This window comes from Macrobrachium nipponense, chromosome 28 (assembly GCF_015104395.2).
Source record: "Macrobrachium nipponense isolate FS-2020 chromosome 28, ASM1510439v2, whole genome shotgun sequence".
NCBI classification, from domain to species: Eukaryota; Metazoa; Arthropoda; class Malacostraca; order Decapoda; family Palaemonidae; genus Macrobrachium; species Macrobrachium nipponense.
This window is the reverse complement of record NC_087217.1, coordinates 22,668,132-22,692,643: the sequence shown is the minus strand read 5'-3', so window position 1 is coordinate 22,692,643 and position 24,512 is coordinate 22,668,132. Positions and strand designations below refer to the sequence as shown.

At 42.0% G+C, this 24,512-nt stretch overlaps 1 protein-coding gene across 3 annotated transcripts in view; it reads left to right on the top strand.

Annotated features, from left to right (window-relative positions):
* LOC135201591 (sarcoplasmic reticulum histidine-rich calcium-binding protein-like) overlaps positions 1-24,512 on the top strand; it is a 50,677-nt gene that overhangs the window by 7,618 nt on the left and 18,547 nt on the right. For 2 of the 3 annotated variants that reach the window (XM_064230622.1, XM_064230621.1), the window contains exons 4-9: positions 609-814; positions 3,288-3,636; positions 3,911-4,083; positions 12,562-12,652; positions 13,074-13,175; positions 24,181-24,304. In XM_064230622.1, the coding sequence (XP_064086692.1) occupies positions 609-814; positions 3,288-3,636; positions 3,911-4,083; positions 12,562-12,652; positions 13,074-13,175; positions 24,181-24,304 (1,045 nt within the window). The remainder of the gene's footprint in view (positions 1-608; positions 815-3,287; positions 3,637-3,910; positions 4,084-12,561; positions 12,653-13,073; positions 13,176-24,180; positions 24,305-24,512) is intronic. The other variant, XM_064230623.1, reaches the window with a different exon arrangement.

The following is a 24,512-nucleotide window of genomic DNA, read 5'->3' as shown; positions in this document are numbered from 1 at the left end:
TCATGATATATTGTGTTAGGATGTCCAGTAATCTTATATTTTTAGTCCAGTTGGAATCCTCATGGAGAATTGGACTTCTATTTAAGATAGAGTCGACGGCATAAGCCGTTATTGTCACCTCAGTTTGCAAGAGTCTGTTCCCTCAATGGAGACCAAAACCAAAACCTAGAGTTACATTGATAGAAAATGTGGAGCTAGTTGTCTTATTGGAATGTAGACTTAATTAGAGCAGCCAAACAAACCAAAGTCTATTCATCTCATCTCCTCATTTTCTTGGAAGATGTGGAACGAGCTTTTTAATTCTGAATAGAATGTGTGATCTTCTGATGAGAGCATGTTAGCATGTTGTTGGTGAATGGGATTTCCCCCTACTACCTCTTTTGAGTGCTGACCCAAAAGCACGAACCATTTGCCATTGGGCTCTTGGGTAGCATTTCACAATCCATCATACACGGGTGTATCCCAGTGATCCAACCAGACCTCTGCTTCCTTGCATCTATTATGTAGTATTTGTCTAATTACAATTTTTGAAGGTTATCATGAGCCAGCCACCAGGCATTGCCTTCAGGTTGAAATGATAAACCTTAGCTCCAAGTCTATTTGTTCAGGAGGAGTCGAGAGAGCGCAGGCACTATGGGGATGAGCGCAGATCACATGAGCCCAGACCGTACCATGAGGAGGGGAGAGGTCACCGCTATGAGCGAGAGAAATCTGCTTCTGGCTCCCCTCGCTACCGTAATAACAGATATTCCGGTATGGCCAGGAGGAAGCCCTCCCCTCATGCACACCATGGGCCGTCACGTAAGCGTCAGAGGTAAACACCAACAATAACAAATAAAAAGTGTCATCATTTTGAGTTTCAATTCTTACAGAAAGTATTGAAGAAGCAAGTAACCTTGTAGTGTAATGAAAAGCAAAACGACTACATTTTTTACCAGCCGTCAAGAGGCGACCTGATATGAAAGAGCAGAATGTGTTTTAAGGGGAACTGCAAAACTAGAGATGGAGGATTGACACTGAAGTGTTACAAATATGTATTTCAAGTATTTATCATGGATACATTTTAAGTGCTAAATACAAGAGGATTTCCTTGCCACAATGAAAATCTCTTTCTTTAGTACCAGAATATGTCAAAGCTATCGGTACCTTGGACAGTGACGATGCTTTGATTGTACAGCATGGACTCTCAAGACATCCCCATTCCCCCATACTCATCCAAAAAGCTGAATAATGTTTTGGATGGAAATGTGTAAAGTATAATCGTAGTTTTAGACAGCTAAGTATTGTTATATCTTTTTATTTCAAGTTTTAAGGTAGAGCTTTGATATTAGAGTAGCTATAGAATATAAGTTGGAACTCATTGCTCTTATATTCAAAAGGTAAATACAGTAGAGAGAGATACTCATAGGCAGAATTTCTAAATGGGAAGATAAAAGTGGGTGTAAATTACAACAGAATTCCGTCTTCCTGTTTTAAGTTTTGTTTTGTCCTCTTCTATTCTCATATAGTAATTACTAAGATGGAAGTTGCAATCAGGGGGCATGCTTTTATGATTTTTCATTATCCTGATTCAGTTTTTGCATGCTAGATTAAGAAGCACAATTTTTTGTCTGATGTACTCCATTAATCATGTATACTGTAAAGACAAGTACTATGTAATTGATGTTGATTGTCTTCTTTTGCATATTTATTTTATTACTATTCTGTATTCAAGTCTTTCAAATGTCTTTAATTTCCTTTTTGTTCACAGGTATTTAGTATGGTAAACATAATTTCCTGTACTGCAAGTAGTATTTTGTTCAGAGTGCCTCTAATTCACTGGGTTGATGCCTGTGAACTTGTCATAATCTGTCTTATTGCAATAATTTTCATTGGAAGAAGTTAATTCTTAATTCACTGATCATAAATAAAGCACATTAAGATGGTACATACTCTTTTCAACATTGCTGTAATGACATACCATCAAAACTCTTGCAGTAAATTCATCATAAAGATACTGGCAAGCGTTACACTAACCGGACTTGGAGAAATACTAGATTTATCATTAGTTGTTACATAAAAGACTTTGTTACATTTCCTGCAGTGTAAATAAATGGGTACTTATTTGATGCATTAGAAGCTGTGCAGATTAGAATTGTATGGAGTAATCTGCAGTGCAAAAAGTAAATCATCTACAGCACTTGTTCTAAGTCTACTATGTTATCTTTCATTGTGTGCAGTGTTAATCCAATACTGGAAGCTAGATAAAGACTGAATTATATACTGTATTTGGTAAACTCTAAAAAAAGCCAGTTGTTTCACTCACAAATTTATCAGAAATAAATGAATGCATTGTCTTTTGTATATTCAAGTAACTTCATAAACAAAATTTGGAAGAATACTGGATGGTGCAAGTTGATTTCATGATGAAAACTTAAGCATTCCAAATACTGAATCTTTAGACTGTCTAGTCTTCTGTATAGGTGTTAAACTGAAAAGGCTATCTGTATTATAATTATGAAGTACTATTTGGTGACATGTCTTCTTCATCTTTATTCCTGATACTCGTAACGGATAGACCAGAACTGTAGTGATCCTGTGAACACCAGATTAATAGTTGGGTTAGATGTTGAATTAATTTTTTTGGTTAAGAACTGATTTGGTGGTTTAGTTAAACCTTTTTTTTTTAACTAATAATACATAGTCATTTGCTTTCTGGCAATGATTGAAGATGAAGGTATTTCTAAAAATGATTAAGAAAGGTTGGATCAAATGAGATATAGTATACAGTGTACTCTTGAATTTTCATCTTTAACTACACTACTTATGTAATGGATTATTTGGCTAGCATGACTGTGATAGTAATAGCTGCAGTTAGTACTTTACTTTGAAAGTGTTTTCTCGCAAAGGAGTATAACCATCATTGATAATTGCTCCAGGTCTGGTAATGTTTGTCTGCTGATATATACAAAAGTTATTTTTTATGTAAACAACTTACCAAGTGATTACATAGCTATAGTCTCACTATGCAAAACTATAGCTATGTAATCACTGGGTAATTGTACATAAAATTTCATTTTATCATAAAAATATCATTTTTCTAAATAAAATTTACAATTCTGAAACGCTCCCTACTTTGAAAGACTTGCCTTAAATGTGTTCCTTGGTTACAGTGGATTCGAAGGTATACATGGTTGATATTCAGATGCAGTATCATTTTATCTTTGAAAATGACCAAACACAGGCATTGCTTTTAAGTTTGCCGTACCTGATGGGAAATGTAATTCTTTTTCTGTAATGTTTATCAGACTAGAGAGAATGGATAGTGGTGAGAGTGGTAGCTCTCCCCACCATGATCGGGAGTATGAGGGTGATGATTCCTACGATCAAGAGAGAGAGCGAGACAGGCAGAAGGAGCGAAGACATCGGAGCCCTGGGAGCGAGGACTCGCGCAAGGGCCGGGAGGGCGAAGGAGGCGAAGGTGCCAACGACAAGGAAGAAGGGGGTGACGGACCTAGTGGGGTGCAAGTTACTATCAAGGCAGATGGCGAAAGGGCCGTAAATAGTGAGGGTCATGTGAGAGCGAGAGTGTCTGGCCGTCTCTTTGTCGAACTTAGATGTCCTCATTGTCCCAGCCAGAAGTCAATAACATTCAAGGTACAACCATTAATAGTTTTACATATTTTTTAAATATATGGAATGTGAAGAGCTTATAGCAAGGGTATTTAAAAGGTCGGTTATTTATTATGCATTGATGATTGTTGTAAATTTACCTTTCTGTTAATGAATGCTTATATATTTAGTGTTTTAGTCGCTGATAAGTTTATTTTACATAACTTTTCTGATCTCATGATGCCATGAGAAGATCACCTATAGAAAGGCTTGTCAGATAAATCTATATTATGCATATGCTTTTGCATTTGCATTACAGGAATACAAGTTTCATCTTGGTAGTGAGGGACACAAAAACCAGCTCAATCGACTTGCCAGGAAACATTCTGTTGTTCTAAGGAAAATTCGTGTGCAGCAAAGACAGGAACAGAGAGACATTGAGGAAAAGTGGAAAGAAGAGAAAGCTGAAGAGTTCAAGAATGCCGTTTCAAAGTGAGTGTTATGTTTCTACTTAAATAGAAAACCTCACCTTTATTCCAATTTAGGGCAAATTTTTGGTTTTATTAATATATGATCCAGAACCTTGCTAACAAAGCCAGAATAATAATTGAAATTACAGTGGTACCTTGACATACGAAAGTCCCAGCTTACGAAAAATTCAAGTTACGAAAGCAAATACGAAGATTTTTTTGGCTCTACATACGAAAATAGTTCAGGTTACGAAAGGTTGTTGCTGTAAAGTCCTGAGATTTGCCCGGGTAAGATCGTGCTCTCCTATTGGTCAGCATCTACCCCATGTGCTCTATGTATTCTATTGGTAAAAGGATGCTGTAAATTGAAAAAACTTATTCATGCAATTCATTTAATAAAAAAAAACTAGGTAAAGATAGAATGAAGAATAGAAATGAATGGTTATTATACTGTTTGGTAGTTTCAGTAGTTGAAGAGAGAGAATGAAAATATATGATTACTTACTGTGCTGTGTGCTAGGTAAAAGTGGTTGCTTGGCGATTGTTTGCTACTTGTAGTGTGAACGTAAACAAAAGGTTGGAAGCTTTTTTTGTTTGTTTGTTTGTTTATTATAGTTAATGGTTACTTAATAATTATTTGAAATGAGTACAAGCAATACATTTAATAAAAAAAAAAATTGTGAATTAGATATCATAAAATATAAAATAAATCAGACTGCTATCATCGAAGCCAACAAATATTTTCATACAATGAACTTACCTGTCAGATATATACATAGCTAAGACTCCGTCGTCCCCGACAGAAATTCAAATTTCGCGCCACTCGCTACCGGTAGGTCAGGTGATCTACCTGCCTGCCCTGGGCGGCAGGACTAGGAACCATCCCCGTTTTCTATCATATTTTCTCTGTCGCCGGTGGTATCAACATTGTTGTTACTACCTCCTGACTGGAATTCGCTTTTCAAGACTTTATTGATCATCTTTATTGGATTTCTTGGTGACGTACTGGATCGTTGTTTTGGCATTCGCTTCTGTGGACTGGATTTGGACTTGCTTTTGATTTTTCTATTAGAATGTCTGATTCAAGTGTTAGTGTGAGAGTGTGTGTGAATGTAGGCTGCAAGGTGAGGATACCGAAGGCTTCGGTTGATCCTCACACTGTATGTCGTAAATGTAGGGGGTCTGACTGTTCTTTGGCTAACACCTGTATTGAAGTGTGAAAAGGTTTTGGATGCGTAATGAATGGAAGACTCTAACTTCTTACTTGAAAGAAGTTAGAGAGGGGATAGGATTAGACGGGCTGCACAAAAGAGTGTGAGTACAAGGCCTATTGAGCCTTTTTCTGAGTCTAACTCTCCTTTTATTAATGAATATGATTCTCCCTATGTATCTGAATCCTCACAGGCTTTGCATTCGGATTCGGCTTCTGAAATCGCCAATCTGAAGGCTACTCTTCGTAAAATGAAGACAAAGATGGCGGCCATGCAAGGTAAGGCTAGTGATTGTGAATTACTAAGTGAAGTGAGTGTTCCCAGTGTCTGACCGTCCCTGCGATGCTCCCAGGCCTAGACCTCTTCCAAACTCACATACCCAGAGGAGTAGGAAAGTCGAAAGTCGTACGGAGGTTGTGGGGAATCCCCAACGGTCAGGCGTCCCTTCAGCAGGTTCTGTTTCGTTACAGTCTGCTCAGGACCGCTCAAATAGAAGCGTCCTACGAGATTGTTTCTCGTCGTCCGGTTCTCCTTCACCTAAACGAGGGTGGAAGGACTCGGATCTTTCTAGGCCACTGAAAAGGCATTGGAAAGAGCGCGCGTTCGACTCGAGCCCGGAGCGCTTCTCGGAGGAAGCTCCTTCTTCTATCAAGAAGGCTAAGCTGGTTTCGACGCCTCCTAGAGCAGTATTTGAGGATCGCACTCCTTCGAGTTCTCCTGCTTCTTCTATTGAAGAGGACGCTGGGGTGGCTTCCAAGAGGATTTTGCTGGCAGTTCAGGAGCAGATTGCCTCTTTGGTGGGAGTTCTTTCAAGGGATCCCCCTCGCAAGAAGGACGCTAGACTTCCTATTAAGAAGTCTCGTCTTCTTTCTCCAGCCAGACGTGAAGCGTCCGCCAGACATAGGACGTCTTCCAGGCAAGAAGAGGCGTACAAACGTCAGGATCTTTCCGAGCGAGTTGCTCGAGATCAGGATACGCTTAGGCCTGAGGCACCAGCCAGGCGCGAGGCGCCAGTTAGGCGTGAGGATTCAGCCAAGCGCGAGGCGCCAGCCAAGCGCGAGGCGCCAGCCAAGCGCGAAGATTCAGCCAGGCGCGAGGAGTTGCGTGAGGCGCCAGACAAGCGCGAGACGTCAGCCAGGCGCGAGATGCCAGCCAAGCTACACGCTCCAGCCAAGCGTGAAGCGCCAGCCAAGCGCGAGGCGCCAGCCAAACGCGAGGGCCCAGCCAAGCGCGAGGAGCTTTTCCAGGCGGGAGAAGTCAAGCAGACGCGACTTCTTTTAGACGTGAGAGAGAGTCGGTTCACTCTATGAGCCCCTCTCCTAGTAGGAGTTTGTCACCAGTAGAGAGAGAACGGGATGAAGATCCTCTCGTTTTTCAGGCCGATTCTCCACAAGGTGTAGAAGGAGATTCAGAAGAAGAGGGTGACGGTAGAGAAGGAGTCTCGAACTATAAAGTTCTGACTGACCTTCTTTTACGAGAATACGGAGATTCTTTAACTCCTGCCGCTCCTCCTTCGCCTCGATCACTGTTTTCAAGTGCGATTGTGCCTAAGTCTTCGTCGGTCTTGAAGATGAGACCTACGATCTCTATGAAGAGAGCACTTCAGTCCTTAGACAAATGGATGTTGTCTAAGAAGGATCTGGGCAGAACTACCTTCTGTATGCCTCCAGCCATACTTTCTGGCAAGAGAGGTTTCTGGTACCGAACTGGGGAGAACATGGGCCTTTCTCTCCCAGCGGCAGCCGAAGCAGACTTTTCAACCTTGGTTGACTCGTCAAGGAGACACGCTTTGAATGGAGCTCGCGTGTCTTGGGCTATTTCGGAGACGGATCATCTCCTCAAGGGACTCTTCCATATTTTGGAAGTAATTTCCTAGACTGGTCCCTTGGGGTGATGTCTAAGAAAGCTCATGACTCGGATGGTCTTGACCCAGAAGTCATTCTCAGTATTCTTGCTTGTATTGACAAGGCGGTACAAGACGGATCGGGAGAAATCTCCTCTCTTTTCGGAGCAGTACTCCTTAAGAAGAGGAGTATTTTTAGTTCATTCCTAACCAAGGCGGTTTCTCCTCACAGAGAGCAGCCCTGGTTTTCGCTCCCATGTCTGACTTCCTGTTTCCTTCTCAGTTAGTGAAGGACATTTCCCGATCACTGACTGAGAAGGCGACTCAGGATCTTCTCCTGCAAACTGCAAGGAAGAAGAGACCTCTTGTTTCTGTTGACAAGAAAGGACCGACTTCTACGGTTCAGCCCTTTCGAGGAGGGCCTCTCCAGAGCTACCTCTAAGAGAAGAGGTCTTGAGAGGAGAGGTAAGGCTCCTTCCCGTCCCTTTAAGAAAGGGAAGTGAGACAGACAGCCTCCAAACACCAGTGGGGGCCAGGCTTCTCGAATTTGCAGACGCCTGGTCACTCATAAACTCAGACGCCTCTTCCATGTCCATAATAAGGAAGGGATATCTTATCCCCTTCCAAGACAGTCCTCCACTAACGACCATTCCGCGGGAACTGTCAGCCAGATACAGGGACCCTGTACTGAGGGATACTCTTCGTCTGATGGTGAATCAAATGTGGGACAAAAGAGCTATAGAACTGGTTCTAGAGCAAAACTCTCCGGGGTTTTACAATCGGCTTTTCCTGGTTGCGAAAGCCTCGGGGGGCTGGAGACCAGTTCTAGATGTCAGCGCTCTGAACAAGTTCGTTCGAAAGGAGAAGTTCTCTATGGAGACTTCGGCCTCAGTCCTTGCGGCGTTACGTCAAGGAGATTGGATGGTGTCGCTGGATCTCCAGGACGCCTATTTTCATGTCCCGATTCACCCTTCGTCGAAGAAGTACCTCCGTTTCATGACGGGGGGAAGGATCTTTCAGTTCAGGGCCTTGTGTTTCGGCCTATCCACAGCGCCTCAGGTCTTCACAAGCCTGATGAAGAATGTGGCGAGGTTTCTTCACCTCAAAAGCGTCAACAACTCTCTATATTTGGACGATTGGCTCATCAGGGCCAGAACAGAGAGACAGTGTTTGGAGGACCTTTCTTTGACCCTAGACCTGATAAAGGCATTGGGACTACTCGTGAACCTCGAGAAGTCACAGCTGATTCCCAGACAGAACTTGGTCTATCTGGGGATTCAGATGGATTCTCGGGGTTTTCGAGTATTTCCTTCGCAAGAGAGAATCGTGAGAGGCTTGGAAAAAGTCTCTCTCTTCTTAGGGAAAGAACGAACTTCGGCGAGGGAATGGTTAAGCCTTCTAGGCACCCTTTCCTCGCTCGAACAGTTCTTTCCTCTAGGAAGACTACATCTTCGCCCTCTTCAGTTTTTCCTAAAGAGATCGTGGAACTGGAAGACGGGACTTCTCTCCGACAGTTTTCTCCTTCCAAGGGAAATGAAACCACACCTGCAATGGTGGTTGTCCCCTCTAAAAGAGAACAAGGGAATTTCTCTGGAAGTTCCGAACCCAAACCGAGTGTTGTATTTCCGACGCATCGGAGAAGGGTTGGGGAGCAACACTAGGACCGAGAGAAGTGTCAGGCACCTGGAAGACAGCACAGGTGTCCTGGCACATAAATTGCAAAGAACTTCTAGCAGTTCACTTAGCGCTAAAGTTCTTCGAACCCTTTGTGACGAACAGTGTGGTCCAAGTGAATGTGGACAACACTACAGCCCTGTCCTACATTCGGAAGCAGGGAGGAACACACTCTGTGTCGCTTTACGAGATAGCAAGAGATCTGCTAATCTGGGCCTCACAAAGAAACATCGCCCTCCTAACAAGATTTGTTCAGGGGACGAGAAACATCAGGGCGGACAGACTGAGCAGGAGAAGCCAGGTCCTTCACACAGAATGGACTCTTCATTCAGAGGTGTGTCAGAGTCTTTGGGATCTTTGGGGCACTCCTCACGTAGATCTGTTCGCCACATTCCTTTCCAAAAGGCTGGAAGTCTTTTGTTCAGTGGTGCAAGAGCTCTTGTGGTCGACGCCTTCCTGCTGGACTGGTCTCATGTGGACGTGTACGCTTTCCCCCCTTTCAAAATCCTGGGACAAGTGTTGAGAAAATTCGTAGCGTCCAACGGGACAAGGATGACCCTGATAGCCCCGTTTTGGCCAGCACAAGATTGGTTTGCAGAGGTACTGGAGTGGACAGTAGACTTCCCAAGATCCCTTCCAAAAAGGATGGATCTTCTCAGACAGCCACACTTCGAGAGGTTTCATCAAAACCTCCCCGCTCTCTCTCTGACTGCCTTTCGACTATCGAAAGACTTGTCAGAGCGAGGGGGTTTTCTCGCGAAGCTTCAAGCGCTATCGCTAGAGCCCGCAGGGCTTCCACTAGACGAGTCTATCAGTCGAAGTGGGAGGTATTCAGAAGGTGGTGCAAGTCTAAGAAGTTGTCCTCCTCCAGTACCTCTATAACCGAAATCGCCGATTTCCTGTTGTTCTTGAGAGAGGTCTCTCATTTGTCTGTATCGACAATCAAAGGATACAGGAGCATGCTGTCGGCAGTATTTAGAAACAGAGGCCTAGACATTGCTGACAATAAAGATCTGCACGACTTGATTAGATCGTTTGAAATGACAAAATCGAAGGAACTAACTCCACCCAGCTGGAACCTGGACGTAGTTCTCAAGTTCCTTTCGTCGGACAGATTTGAACCTCCCCACGTAGCTTCGTTCAGGGATATAACAAGAAAATGCTTGTTTCTCCTATCTTTGGCGACAGCCAAAAGAGTTGGCGAACTTCATGCCCTAGAAGATGAAGTCGGCTTTAACAAAGACTCGGCCTTTTGCTCGTTTAGAACTCTGTTTCTAGCGAAAAATGAAAATCCATCGAATCCCTGGCCCAAGAGATTCGAGATCAAAGGCTTATCGAGTCTGGTAGGGAGAGAAACAGAGAGGTCTCTTTGCCCGGTAAGAGCCTTGAAGTTCTTCTTACAAAGAAAGAAGCAAATGGGAGGCTCTAGACAAAGTCTTTGGTGTTCGATTAAGGACCCCACAAGAATCATGTCTAAGAACGCATTAGCTTTCTTCATTAGGAGCGTCATTACGGATGCTCACAAGTTCTGTCCTGACGACTCTTTTCCGCTTTTAAGAGTAAAAGCCCATGAAGTTAGAGCAGTGGCGACGTCTCTCTCTTTTCAGAAGAATATGTCATTAAAGAAAATCATTGACACGACATATTGGAGGTGCAATTCAGTTTTTGCATCTCACTATCTTAAAGACGTTCGCGTGACCTACGAGAAATGTTTTTCTCTGGGACCATTTGTATCGGCGGATACAATACTGGGTACGGGAGCAAACACCAATCCTTAAATTTGTACATACCTTCTACTAGATATGTTCTAGATTCCTGCTGACAAAGAGGGCTTGGTGCTGCACTGGCGGACAGTCACTGTTGTTCAGTAAGGAACTCTTGTGATATCTTTTAGGGGAGTATTTAAAATTTTTTTTTGAGAATTTTGTATAAATGAGTTTTTCGTTTCGAGTTATGGGTTGTTTGTTATGAGTTCGGGGATAACTCAGAACAATTCTATAGACTAACATGGTGGTTAGGATCAGGTGGTTGGGATTGGTTATGCTCCTTCACAAGGTGTGTTGTCATAGAAGTGGTCCAGTACCCATTGACAAAGTCCTTTTAGGCTCCGCCGAGTAAGCGGTTCTTATACCCATCGACAGACCCACAAGAACTCTAGCCATAGATCTAATATCTCGCTAAAGTCTTGAGGTGATGCAGACTACCGGGCTACAGCCACGAAGTCTACCACCTATCAGGTAGGAACCAAGGTTTTTCTTTTATACCTACAACATATGTTGTTTACCTGTCTATTCCATATTAGCTGTCTCTGACCCTCCACCAAAGGGTGCCAATCAGCTATGTATATATCTGACAGGTAAGTTCATTGTATGAAAATGATATTGTTATAATACAATAAAGTTTCATACATACTTACCTGGCAGATATATACATAGCTAAGACTCCGTCGTCCCCGACAGAAATTCAAATTTCGCGCCACTCGCTACCGGTAGGTCAGGTGATCTACCTGCCTGCCCTGGGCGGCAGGACTAGGAACCATCCCCGTTTTCTATCATATTTTCTCTCTTCCACCTGTCTCCTGCGGGGAGGCTGGGTGGGCCATTAATCGTATATATCTGCCAGGTAAGTATGTATGAAACTTTATTGTATTATAACAATATCATTTTATAGAATTCTTCTTCTGTTTTAGTATTAGTATATGTTTCATTATAGCTGTCAGTAACTCAGTATCTCCATTAGGTAAAGCTAGAATAAAGAATAGAAATGAATGGTTATTATATTGTTTGGTAGTTTCAGTAGTTGAAGAGAGATAATGAAAATTTATGATTACTAAACTATGTGCTAGGTAAAAGTGGTTGCTTTTGCGATCGTTCGGTACTTATAGTGCTGAACGTAAACAAAAGGTTGGAAGCTTTTTTTGTTTGTTTGTGTATTATAGTTAATGATTAATTAATATTTATTTGAAATGAGTACATACTGATTATTTATACATTTTATTGGCATATTCTAAGCTTTTAGCTTCTTAGGTTTAGATGTCAGAATCATAGACTAGGCTACAGTAGCAACTGCTAACATAGGCTAGGCTTATTGCTAAGGGACATATGCTAAAGTCCTAATATATGCAGTAAAAATGGGGTTGAACATTACATGCAGTTGAATATTACTCAAGTATGTACAGTATTTTGCCTTTTTGGAGTCCTATTTCTAACGTCGGATTGACGTCGTAACCCTAGAACATGTGTTGTAAGCATGGAAATAATTTACTGGGGTGTTTTTGTAGGGCTTGGAACGAATTAGGCAATTTACATGTAAAATGTGGTTCAAGATACGAAAAAATCAGGTTACGAAGGCCACCTTGGAACGGATTAATTTTTTATCCTGAGGTACTACTGTATTGCTGAGTTGAAGTGAAGTTTGTATGTAAAGGACTTGAGAGGTTACACAATCTGTTTCATATTTCTGATTTATTTAATACTATGATCAAGTTGCCTAATCAGTCCAGGTGCACACTTTCAGATAGAGTGATTTAAAACAATAAGGGATAAAATGCGCTAGTAGTATTTGAAGAACTAATATAGTGTTTTATTGTTATGGAATCCAATTTCTCAATTTATATTAATGCAACAGTTTCGTAGATTGAAAAAAATTTTAATTGGCAATGAAACTTTAGGGTTGGTATGTTGTTAGTTTTTTTATTAACAGCTATCCATAATTGTTATGGATGACTAACCCTCATGTTGTTAGAAGTTTAAACTCCATTCATCCCAACTAGGTTCTGTACCACATGCAAGCTTGCTTACAAATGCCTGGGCAGCAACGTCAGTGACGGTCTCAGTCTTCACAATCGCAGCAAGTTCCATAGAGTAAGTTTTTTTCATGTGTTAGTGATATACCTCTGAGCCTCTAGAAAGCCTCATCTTGGCTGATTAAACTCATAAGTAGTTATTGTCAACTCATGAGAAAAAGTGTGGTGCTTTTAAGTAGTTTTCATTTTCATGATAAACAATGGAGCATTTACAGTAATTGATTGTAAGGGAACTACTGCTTGTTTGGGTAGCTATGAAAAATACAAATTAATAGAAAATTTGTCATTTTTGTAATCTTACCACTTGATTGCTAGAAGTCGTATGCATAAGATACAGTAGTGCATTTATTGCAGTACCAATATTTAAGAATGTGATATAAATGTTTTGTCTTGTGTTTTCAAGTTTTTCCCTTATTTCTGGTCTTGGTTTAGAACATTGAGTTAAACAGGGCCATCATTACAAGCATTAATGTTTCCAGATGCAACGACACTACCTGCATCCACGTTGTTCCATGTGCCGCATCACATTCCCCAGCCGAATGGTGTACGAATACCACATTGCGTCTATTAGTCACTTAAGAGTAAGTGGATTTACACTGCATTGATTTCTTTGTGAGTGTTAGGGAACAGTGTGTAGATTTGAAATATAATTAGTAATTGTATGGGTTATTACTGGTTTCCTAGAATTTTTCTTATCTTTGCAAACAAAGGTTTGTGCAGTGTGGTGGTAGCATTATGTCCTCCTGTTTGCCTTTCCAGCTATCATTTGGCAAGTTTTATCCATAGCATTTTTTAGGAACTATTCTGTAAATTTTTAGGAACTTCATGCAGTTATTAATTTGAGACTGATTGGGTTATTTTCTGGAAAGATTAACTATTGCAATATATATAAATTAAACAATGAAGTAAATACAGTAAAAAGACAAAAATGTAAAGCTAGGGCAGGATAAAAGAACAACAATAGCAAATGAAAAGAGTTTATGATGCTCTAACACATACAACATGGAAGCCAGTACAACCACAGTACGGGCATTGGGATGAACCCGGCAAAGTTGTTAGAAATAACTCATACAGGTCTTTTATATTGAATAACCCACATGACCAAATCCCTGAATGCTGAGAATGCATAACACCACTGGTATTCAAACATACCTTTAGTGATTTGCCAACTTTCAGCCAGGTGAGTGTGGCAGGTATTGGATGCAAATCCTTGAAAGAAGCATTGTCAAAATCTTCAACACTTTCAATTTATCCAGTTTTAAATTTGTCAGGCTTTGCAATTTATTATTAGATAAGAATATATTTCATATAGCCAGTCTTATGAAGTTAAGACTTAACTCAGTAGCGTACAGTAGTTAAGGGGATCGGCCGGTTTCCGACTTTTTTAACGACAGGATGTTGATATATAGGGGGTTTGTTAAAGGATATTGTGTGGAACTTCTGGGGAAAAAAATTTTGTTCAGTGACCTTAGGTTTTGTGACGCCAGAGCATTTTTCGGCCAAAAATGGCCATTTTCAAAATGCATCTCCTCCTCTGCTTTTTGGTTTTAAGGGATGAGATTTGAACCACGTATAAAACACATATGGACCTTTGATATAAAGCCAGGGATTTTTTATTTTTCAATTATTTTTCGAGATATGAATTTTTTTTTTTTTATGAAATTTTCCCGGAAAAATTACAGGAAAAAAAATTGCCAAAAATCAGAAACTCGAAATATTAAAAATCCCTGGCTATTTTTTAATCTACCATGTTTCCCCCTATTATATATGAAATTTCATTTAGATTGGTCCAATACTAAGGGTGGAGATACATTTTGAAGGTGAAAAACTTATGTTTTGAGAAACGGGCCTTCAAAGTTTTAGGTACGTAAAAAAAGATAAAAGACTGTGTAACCATTAATTTTATGGTTTTATTTTTTATTTTTGAGTATTAATGCAAAATTATTATGAATAGGAATATTAATGAATTGATTATCTTTGTGCTCCAGCAAACTTAGTCTTGTGTGCTGTTCCAAATTTTTGAATGAAAACTTTCATTAGCGTTTTGTGTAAGACCACGAACGCAGCGTTCAAGCAATTCTTTCTCAGACAGGGCTTCATACACAGCCTTTATTTTCCTTTCACTCTCAGCATCTAAATTGATAACTGTTGAAGATCTCTTAACTCTATTTTCTCTCTTTCTTTACCCATTGCTATGCTGCTCTGAAAATAGCACCAAGAATCTTCCCCTTTTGAACAAAGTCCATGACGTTGATTTTCTTTGGAACTGAATATATGGTTGAATGATGCCATTATATCCTTCTTCATATCAATCCATGATTTACCAATATTACGGTGGATTGCCCTGCCATAATAATTAATCATTATGCTAATGTTTGTATCCGACAATTGTTGGAGACGGACATATCTTTTTAGGACATATCTTTTTTACTAGTGTCTCAAATCAATCCCTTTCCAAATGGATCCTTGAAATTACTTTGCATCCACAATTCGGTATTCGTGATTCAAGTAATTTTTCAAGTCTTGCTTCACTTATTATTATAATTTTATTTTCACCATCATTGATAATATCAGCCTCCGATCTACTGCTTTCTTCTTCTAAAATATCTTTGCCCTTTAGCAGTGATGAACGAATAAAGAGACGATAAGGGGTGGATGTGGTTGGCCTCTGGACAGCAGAGATCATAGCGTGCGCCATTTGCTGCGCGGCCTCTCTCTCTCTCTCTCGTTGTCGCTTCATTCCCCTCTATGGCACTAGTTTCTTGAATTCTCTGTTCTACTTCTTCGATGGGCATATCCAACTGGCTTTTCCGCATTCTAGAGGCATGAAGTGAAGTCTAGGACCTTTTAGGCATGGTGAAAAACTAAAAACACCGCAGAAAACACAGAGTTCAGTCAAGGCTAGCGAGCGTGAAAAAATGCGACCCTATAACGAGCAAGTTTTATAGGCAACTGTTGGCCAGTGGGCACGCGCTGAGCCTCATGACTCATGATGCGTGCTTTGTCTTGTCTAGGAATAACTAAGAAGGTACCAATTAGGCTATTATTGACATTATATATTTCATTTCAAAGGAAGTTTTCGTAACAAATATCACAAAAACTATACCAGACTAAATCATTTGCGCTACTGGTGTTTTGTGGGTATAAAGTTATTGTTACATTTCAGGCCATAACTAGAAAAGTAAGGCGAATTTTAGCATAATACTTCGTGGACACATTCTTGAATGCTCTACGAAGCCATAGAATTTTTTTCAGCAAATCGAATATGTTTCATATTTTTGGGGTTTTTTAGGCAGCCGATCGCCTTAAACTGTTGTATTGACCATTTACTTTATTTGAATACATATTTTATCATTTTTATTGAAAGCTATTCAGTGAATTTAGTTTCTGCAGAATGTTGCTCAGAATTGTAAACCCTTTTTTATTATTATTATTATTATTATTATTATTATTATTTATTATTATTATTAAACTGATTCAGGAAATCTGCAGAAAATCACACCTACCAATTGCTTTAGGGATTATTAGTCATGTCTGGATAGGTCTGGTGTAGGTTTGTAAAATAAACTGGCTCAAGAAAACTACAGAATTTTGAAGAAATTGTAGCCAAGTTCTATTGTGGTAGAATGTAGGAATATCAGTTACTGTATTGTAGTTATTAAGTTATGAAAACATAAAATAAAGAAGAAAAAGAATACAGGCAGTCTGACATTGGTGCAGAAACCTACTAAATTTAAATGTGTATTAAGCCTGATCGCACATAATTGCTAAATTAACCAAGCTGTGTTATGCCAGTTACAATTTTAAATCTCACTAGAAAGTCACTGTTTCTTTTGTGCTTTTCCAAAATGATATTGTTATTGTACAATAAAGTTTCATACATACTTACCTGGCAGATATATACTTAGCTATAGACTCCATCGTCCCCGACAGAAATTCAAATTTCGCGGCACACACTACAGGTAGGTCAGGTGATCCCGCCGCCTGCCGCTGGGTGGCAGGAATAGGAACTATTACCGTTTTAAGCCAGATTTTCTCTTCCACCTGTCTCCTGAGGGGAGGTTGGGTGGGCCATACAATCGTATATATCTACCAGGTAAGTATGTATGAAACTTTATTGTACAATAACAATATCATTTTCATACATTCAACTTCCCTGTCAGATATATACTTAGCTGATTGGCACATTTGGCAGAGGGCAAGAGACAGCTAATTACTGACCTAATAGGTAAACAACATATGTTGTAGGTAATACAAGTTAATTAACAATACCCTAGTTCCTACCTGTTTAGGCGGAAGATTTCATAGCTTGTGCTTAGAAGTCTGCTTCGCCTCAAAAGCTTCAGCGAGGGTGTGCCCTATGGCTGAGAACTCTTGAAAGGACTGTCAATGGGGTCTTATCCACTTACTCAACAGAACCTGATGGCAATTGTCACTGGAGTCTTATTCACTTACATGACAATATACCTATGCCTCTTGGCATATAAAGGAGTAAAATACTGATCCCGATCACCCGATCCTAACCGTGGATTAGTAAATATGATTGAAAGGCGTTATCCCCAAACACCTTTCAAACAACCTAAAAACTCAACACCAAATAATTTTAAAATCACAATATAAAATATAAGGACAAAAATTAATATTAAGGATCAGTCTTCTCTCCTTTCCCCAGCACTGTATCCGCTGATACATAAGGTCCTAGAGAGAAGCATTTCTCATATGTCACTCTCACATCTTTCAAGTAATGTGAGGTGAACACTGAGTTACATCTCCAATACGTGGCCACTAAGATGTTCTTCATTGACATGTTCTTGTTGAACGACAATGATGTAGCGACTGCACGTACTTCGTGTGCTTTTACCCTTAAGGTCTTATATGCCTCACTATCACAGCTCATGTGGGCTTCAGTTATAATGTTCCTAACAAAAAATGCTAAGGCATTTTTTGACATAGCTCTTTTAGGGTCTTTAACCGCACACCATAAACTTTGATTGCAACCCTGCAACTGCTTCTTCTTTTGCAGGTAAAACTACAAAGTTCTAACAGGGCATAAAGTTCTTTCCATTTCATTCCCAACTAATTGAGAAAGGCCTTTTACCTCGAAAGTCCTAGGCCAAGGTCTCGAGGGGTTTTCATTTTTAGCTAAAAATAAAGGCTTAAAGGACAATACAGCCGAATCCTTCTTAAAACCCACTCTCGAGTCAAGCGCTTGCAGCTCACTCACTCTTTTCGCAGTGGCGAGAGCTATTAAGAAAATATATTTTCTAGTTAAGTCCCGGAAAGTAGCTTTATCGGGAGGTTCGAATCTCTCCGACATAAGATATTTGAGAACCACACCCAGATTCCAACTAGGGGTGAGAGAAGTTCTTAATTTTGTAGTTTCAAATGATCTAATTAAATCATGCAGATCTTTGTCATTCTCTATGTTCAGGCCCCTATTCCTGAACACAGCTGATAACATGCTCCTATAACCTTTAATGGTTGACACTGCCAGATGAGATTCTTGTCGTAAAAACAAAAGAAAATCAGCGATTTCGGTTACAGAGGTATCGGAGGAGGACAGCTTCTTCGCCTTACACCATCTACAGAAAACTTCCCACTTCGATTGGTATATCCGCATGGTTGAGGACCTTCTTGCTCCAGCAATTGCTTTTGCCGCTTTGCGAGAAAAGCCTCTCGCTCTGACCAATCTTTCGATAGTCGAAAGGCAGTCAGAGCGAGAGCGTGGATATTCTTGTGATACCTCTCGAAGTGGGGTTGCTTGAGCAGATCTGTCCTTTCGGGAAGAGATCTGGGGAAGTCCACTATCCATTCCTGTACCTCTGTGAACCATTCTCTTGCAGGCCAATAAGGAGCGATCAATGTCATCCTCATTCCCTCCGAGGACACGAACTTTCTCATTACTTCCCCCAGCATCTTGAATGGGGGAAACACATAAGCGTCTATGTCCTTCCAATCCATGAGCATGGCATCTATGGATAGGGCCCTGGGATCGTCCCCCAACGAACAAAAGTTCTCCATCCTTCTGGATAGGAATGTTGCAAACAGGTCCACTTGAGGCTTCCCCCAAAGAGACCATAGTTGCTGGCAGACTTGTGAATGAAGGGTCCACTCTGTTGGAAGGACCTGGTTTTTCCTGCTCAATCTGTCTGCTCTTATGTTCTTTCCTCCTTGAACGAACCTCGTCAGGAGTCGAATCCCTCTTTCTTCTGTCCATATCAACAGATCCCTTGCTAGTTGGTAAAGGGAGAAAGAGTGTGTCCCCCCTTGTTTTTTTATATAAGCCAGAGCCGTGGTGTTGTCCGAGTTGACTTGGACCACCACGCCTCTGACTTCGTTCTCGAAAAACTGCAGTGCCAAGTGCACTGCTAAGAGTTCCTTTGCATTTATGTGCCAGGCCTTCTGTTCTTCTGTCTAACTGCCTGACACTTCCTTCGTCCCTAGTGTTGCTCCTCACCCCGTGTCCGAAGCGTCTGAGAACAACACTAGGTGAGGGTTCTGAAGGGACAAGGACACTCCTTCGTTTCTTCTCAGTGGTTCTAACCACCATCGTAAGTGGTTTTTGATACTCTCTCCTATGGGAAAGGTATCCAATAGATCTCCCTTTCTTCTGTTCCAACTCCTTCTTAGATGGAACTGCAAGGGTCTCATATTCAGCCTCCCTAGAGAGATGAACTGCTCCAGCGAGGAAAGGGTGCCCAGAAGACTGAGCCATTCCCTTCTCTAGGAAGACCGAGATGTTTTCCAACCCTTTCGAGATTCTTTCCTGGGATGGATACGCTCGAAAACCCCGAGAATCCATCCGAATCCCCAGATAGACGATAGTCTGACGGGATTGTGTGAGACTTCTTGAGGTTTACGAGCAATCCGAGAGATCTGGTCAATTGAAGAGCTATCTCCAAGTCCTCCAAGCACTTTTGTTTTGTCTGCGCTCTTATAAGCCAGTCGTCTAAGTAAAGAGATATCCTCACCCCCTTCAGATGTAGCCATCTTGCTACGTTCCTCATCAACGCTGTAAACACCTGAGGAGCCGTCGAGAGGCCGAAACACAAAGCCCTGAATGATAAATCCTTCCCTGCACCATGAATCGAAGATATTTCTTCGACGAATGATGCAGGGGGACGTGAAAGTACGCATCTTGCAGGTCGAGGGAAACCATCCAATCTCCCGGACGGAGAGCAGAGAGAACCGAGTTGGATGTCTCCATGGAGAACTTTGTTTTCTCCACGAAGCGATTCAATGCACTCACGTCCAGGACCGGCCTCCACCCCCCCGAGGCTTTCGGCACCAAAAATAGGCGATTGTAAAAACCTCGGGAGTGTGGATCCTGTACTATCTCGATGGCCTCCTTCTCCAACATTTGCTGCACCAACCCAAGAAGGATCTCTCTCTTTACAGGGTCTTTGTATCTTGCTGACAGCTCCCTCGGTGTCGTCGTCAATGGAGGTCTGTTCTTGAAGGGGATGAGGTATCCTTTCCTTAGAACTTGCAGGGACCAAGAATCTGCTTTCATTGAAGTCCATGCTTCCGAGAATGCCAGAAGTCTGGTCCCTACTGGTGCTTGGAGGACTGGAACCTCATTTAGCGTTCTTCCTAGGAACTCTGATGGAAGATCTTCCTCTTTTCTCTCCTCCTCTCTTCCTTGGGGCGCGGCTAAAAGTTCTACCTCGAAAGGGCTGTTGGGCAGGTCTTGGCTCCCTCTTCGAGACAGAAGCAGCTGGTCTAGGCTTCTTAGCAGAGTGTACCAGCACATCCTGTGTTGCCTTCTCAGTAAGTGTATGGGAAATGTCCTTTACCAACTGAGAAGGAAACAGCTGTTTAGACAGAGGGGCGTATAAAAGAGAAGCCCTCTGTACTGGAGATACTGCTTTGGTAAGAAATGAACCAAAGACAGACCTCTTCTTTAATACTCCTGTCCCGAACAAGGATGCCACTTCAGCCGATCCATCCTGCACTGCCTTATCCATACATGCCAAAACACTATGCAAGACTTCTGGCTCCAAAAACTGAGGGTCTTGCGTCTTCTTGGCCAAAGCCCCAAGGGACCAATCTAGGAAGTTAAAAACTTCCAAGACATGGAATATTCCCTTGAGGAGATGGTCCATTTCTGACATTGTCCAGCTTGTTTTGGCCGATGGAAGTGCATGTCTCCTTGCCGAATTCACCAAGGTCGAGAAGTCCGCTTCAGCAGATGAGGGAAGAGAAAGTCCCGTAGACTCTCCTGTGCTATACCAAATCCCTCTCTTTCCTGATAGCCTGGAAGGGGGACAGGTAAACACAGTCTTCCCCACCTCCTCCTTGGCAATTTCCGACCGACTGCAAAGCCCTCTTCATTGATATGGTCGGTTGCATCTTCAAGATAGAGGAAGACTTCGCAGCCTTCGTACTCGAAAATAAAGACCGAGGAGAAGGAGGGGCAGCAGGACTCAGAGACTCTCCAAATTCTTTTAACAAGAGGGCTGTTAATGTCTTATAATCTGTAAGACCTGCCCCCTTGTTTTCTTCAGAGTCCGAGACATCCTCCAATTCTGGTTGAGTTTTATTCGGAGAAGAGTGTGCGACCGGAGGACTCTTCTCTCGGGAATGTAAAGGGCTTGTAGCAACACCGACTGCAACCTGACAAGGGCTACGGCCGCCTGTGCGGCACCTTGAGTCCCTGCCAGGAGAAGGCCGATGTTCTTTTACCCTAAGGCCTTCCTGACAAGGACGACGGTCGCCTGTGCGACACCTTTCGTCCCTACCAGGAGAAGTCCTTAAATGTTTTTCCCTTTTTTCATGATCAATTCCTTCCCGACAGGGGCTACGATCGCCTGTGCGACACCTAGAGACCCTGTCAGGGGAAAATTGATCGAGAAAAATCCCAAAGAGGAGCCTCCAAGTCCGCTTCAAACTCCGATAACTCGTCCGAATTGTATCCTGGATTGTATAAATCCTTGCGCCTGCCTTCAGATGCTCTAGGCGCTTTGCGTCTTGTTTCAGAAGCTTCAGGCTCTCCAGGCGCCTTGCGCCTCCATTCGGGCGCTTCAGGCTCTTCAGGTGCATTGCGCCTCGTTTCAGGCGCCTCAGGCTCTTTAGGCGCTTTGCTTCTCCTTTCAGGCGCTTCAGGCTCTCTAGGCGCTTTGCTTTTCCTTTGAGGCGCCTTAGGCTCTCCAGGCGCTTTGCGCCTCATTTCAGGCGCTTCAGGCTCTCCAGGCACTCTACGTTTCCTTTCAGGCGCTCTAGGCTCTCTAGGAGTTAAATGTCTCCTTTCAGCCGCTTCAGGCTTTTCAGGCGCCTTGCGCCTCATTTCCATTACTTGAGGAGTTTTACGCCTCATCTCAGGCGCTCCAGGCGCTTTTCGCCTCGCTACAAGAGTTCCAGGATCTTCAGTCACTTTGAGCCTCACTTCAGGCGCTTCAGGCGCTTTGCGCCTCATTTCAGGAGTTCGTCCGATTTTGGGAGTTCCAAATTTACGCCTCGATTCGGACGTCTCATGTGCTTTCCTTCTAGTAGGAGATTCAGGTATATACCTATATATATCATCTCGCCTTGACGGCGTTTTGCGCTTGACAGTAGCCCGATGTCTGGCTGGCGCCAGGCTTCTGGCAGGCGCCTCGTCCGAGCTCTCAGAGAGTTCTAAAGGACGGGATCTTTTGATCGGGAGAAATCTATCCTTCCTCCTAGGAGGATCAGATTTAAGAACTCCTACCAGCGAAGATATCTGTTTTTGCATATCCTCCAACATCTTCGTAGCTACATCTCTCTTTCCAATTTCCGATGCAGGAGAAGGAGCTTTTGAATACACCTCCTTCCTTCTCTTTTCCGGAGGATATTCTTCCGGAAATTCTTCAGGGCTTGAATAAAATGAAGGAGACTTCCAAGATCTCTTCGAAGGTCTCGACAATCTATCTGAACTCCATCCTTTTTTCGATGAGGAATCAGACGAAGAAAAACACTGTTTAAGGACGTCTTTCCAACGACTATCCTTGGCAGTCCGGGACGTAACTACGGGATCTGCCGAGGGGACGCCTGACCGGTGGGAATTCTCTGAAACCTCCCTGCAGCTTTCGACATTTCTTCTCCACTGGGCTTGGGAGCTTGAAAGAGGTCTAGGCCTGGGAGCAAGACAGAGCCGATCAGACGCACCCTCCACTTCACTGGGAACACTTTCACTGCACTTACCTTCCAGTTCCTTAATTTTTTGTTCCATATGCTTAAGCGAAGCTTTCAGACTCGCAATTTCAGATGTTGAGCTTGCCGAGTCAGATAATCGGGAAGGTAAAGCTGTATGGGAGGAAACAATAGGGTTAGCAATAGGCAATAGTCCGCTAACTGGCTCGTTAGAGACCGACCTACTTACACTTTTGGAAGAGGCTTTTCTAGCCCTATCTCTCTCCAACTTTCTTAAGTAGGAATCAAGCAACTTCCATTCCTCCTCATTCAAATCCTTGCACTCATCACATGTATTCAATTGCGAGCATACATTCCCTCTACAATTTTTACAAGTGGTGTGAGGATCCACCGAAGCTTTTGGTAGTCTCACAAAACAATTCTCTTTCACACACACTCTGAACGAAATCAAAACGTCAGACATTATGAGAAATTCCAAATCCAAATCCAAAAAACAGTCCACAATAGCGTATGCCAAACCAAAGATCCAATACGTCACCAAATAGCAGTCCAAAAGATCAACGGCGTAATGAAATTCGAAAATCAAGTTAGGAGGAACTAGCAAACGATGTTACTAGTATCCGCGACAGAGAAAATCTGGCTTAAAACGGTAATAGTTCCTATTCCTGCCACTCAGCGGCAGGCGGCGGGATCACCTGACCTACCTGTAGTGTGTGCCGCGAAATTTGAATTTCTGTCGGGGACGACGGAGTCTATAGCTAAGTATATATCTGAGAGGGAAGTTGAATGTATGAAATTATTTTTTTTAATGAAGGTTACAGAATTTTGTACTATAATCAGGAAGTGTGCTCTAACAGGTAATAATATTATTATAAGTAGTAGTTTAACCAGACCAGTGAGTCAAAGAATTATGAAGGAAGTATACTCAGTGTGCTCGGTAAGGTGCAATGTAAGCATCTATACTCTGTTTTTTTCCATCTGTCCATCCGCCTGTGGTGTTTGGGCATGGTAGCACTGCGTCCCAGCCTTTAAATAATATCCTATTTCGAATGTTAACGGTGTAATCGCATACAGTAAATTATTAGCACGCTTTCCAGTAGCAAATGTACACCCAGATATCCTTTTATTTACCTAAAACTTACACATAGCGTAACTATTTAAAGACCGGGATGCAGTGTTACCATGCGCGACCACCACAGGCCGATGGACAGATGGAAAAAAACAGAGTATAGTTGCATCATTTTGTTGTTCCTTTCAGTTTTTTTCTTCCCACTCTGATCTTTCTTCCCAAGTACTGTTGTGTGAATTCTTTGACTTTACCTTCCTCCGTTTTTCACCTTGCAATTTGGAAGAACAAAATCTAATGCCCAGTCATAAGAGATTCTAGAAATATGAGTCGTTCATATAGTTAAACTTCCTTGTATTAATAATGGTAAATGTTTGAGTTTGTCATAGCTAATTTGACTTCTTTTGCAGGTCAGAACAGCCAAAATCGATAATAATGGTGGTGAGGGTCGAAGTGATGAACAGGATCAGGAAGATGATGACGACGTTCTAGATCTTGCCAATTTCATGACTCTCGACTCTGTTGGTGAAGATGGTACGTAATTTTATTGTTATTTCTTTTTTTGTGAGAAGTTTTGAGTCATTAGACTGATTGTGTCTTACACAGTTAGTTGGTGTATGAAATATCTTTACTGTATGCTTTACAGCTTGGCTGGAGTTTTTGTGAATAGCCCAGTATTTTAAATGGTCAGTATGTTATTAAAATTTTACAAACATCAGTATGGAACCAACAAAACTTTTTT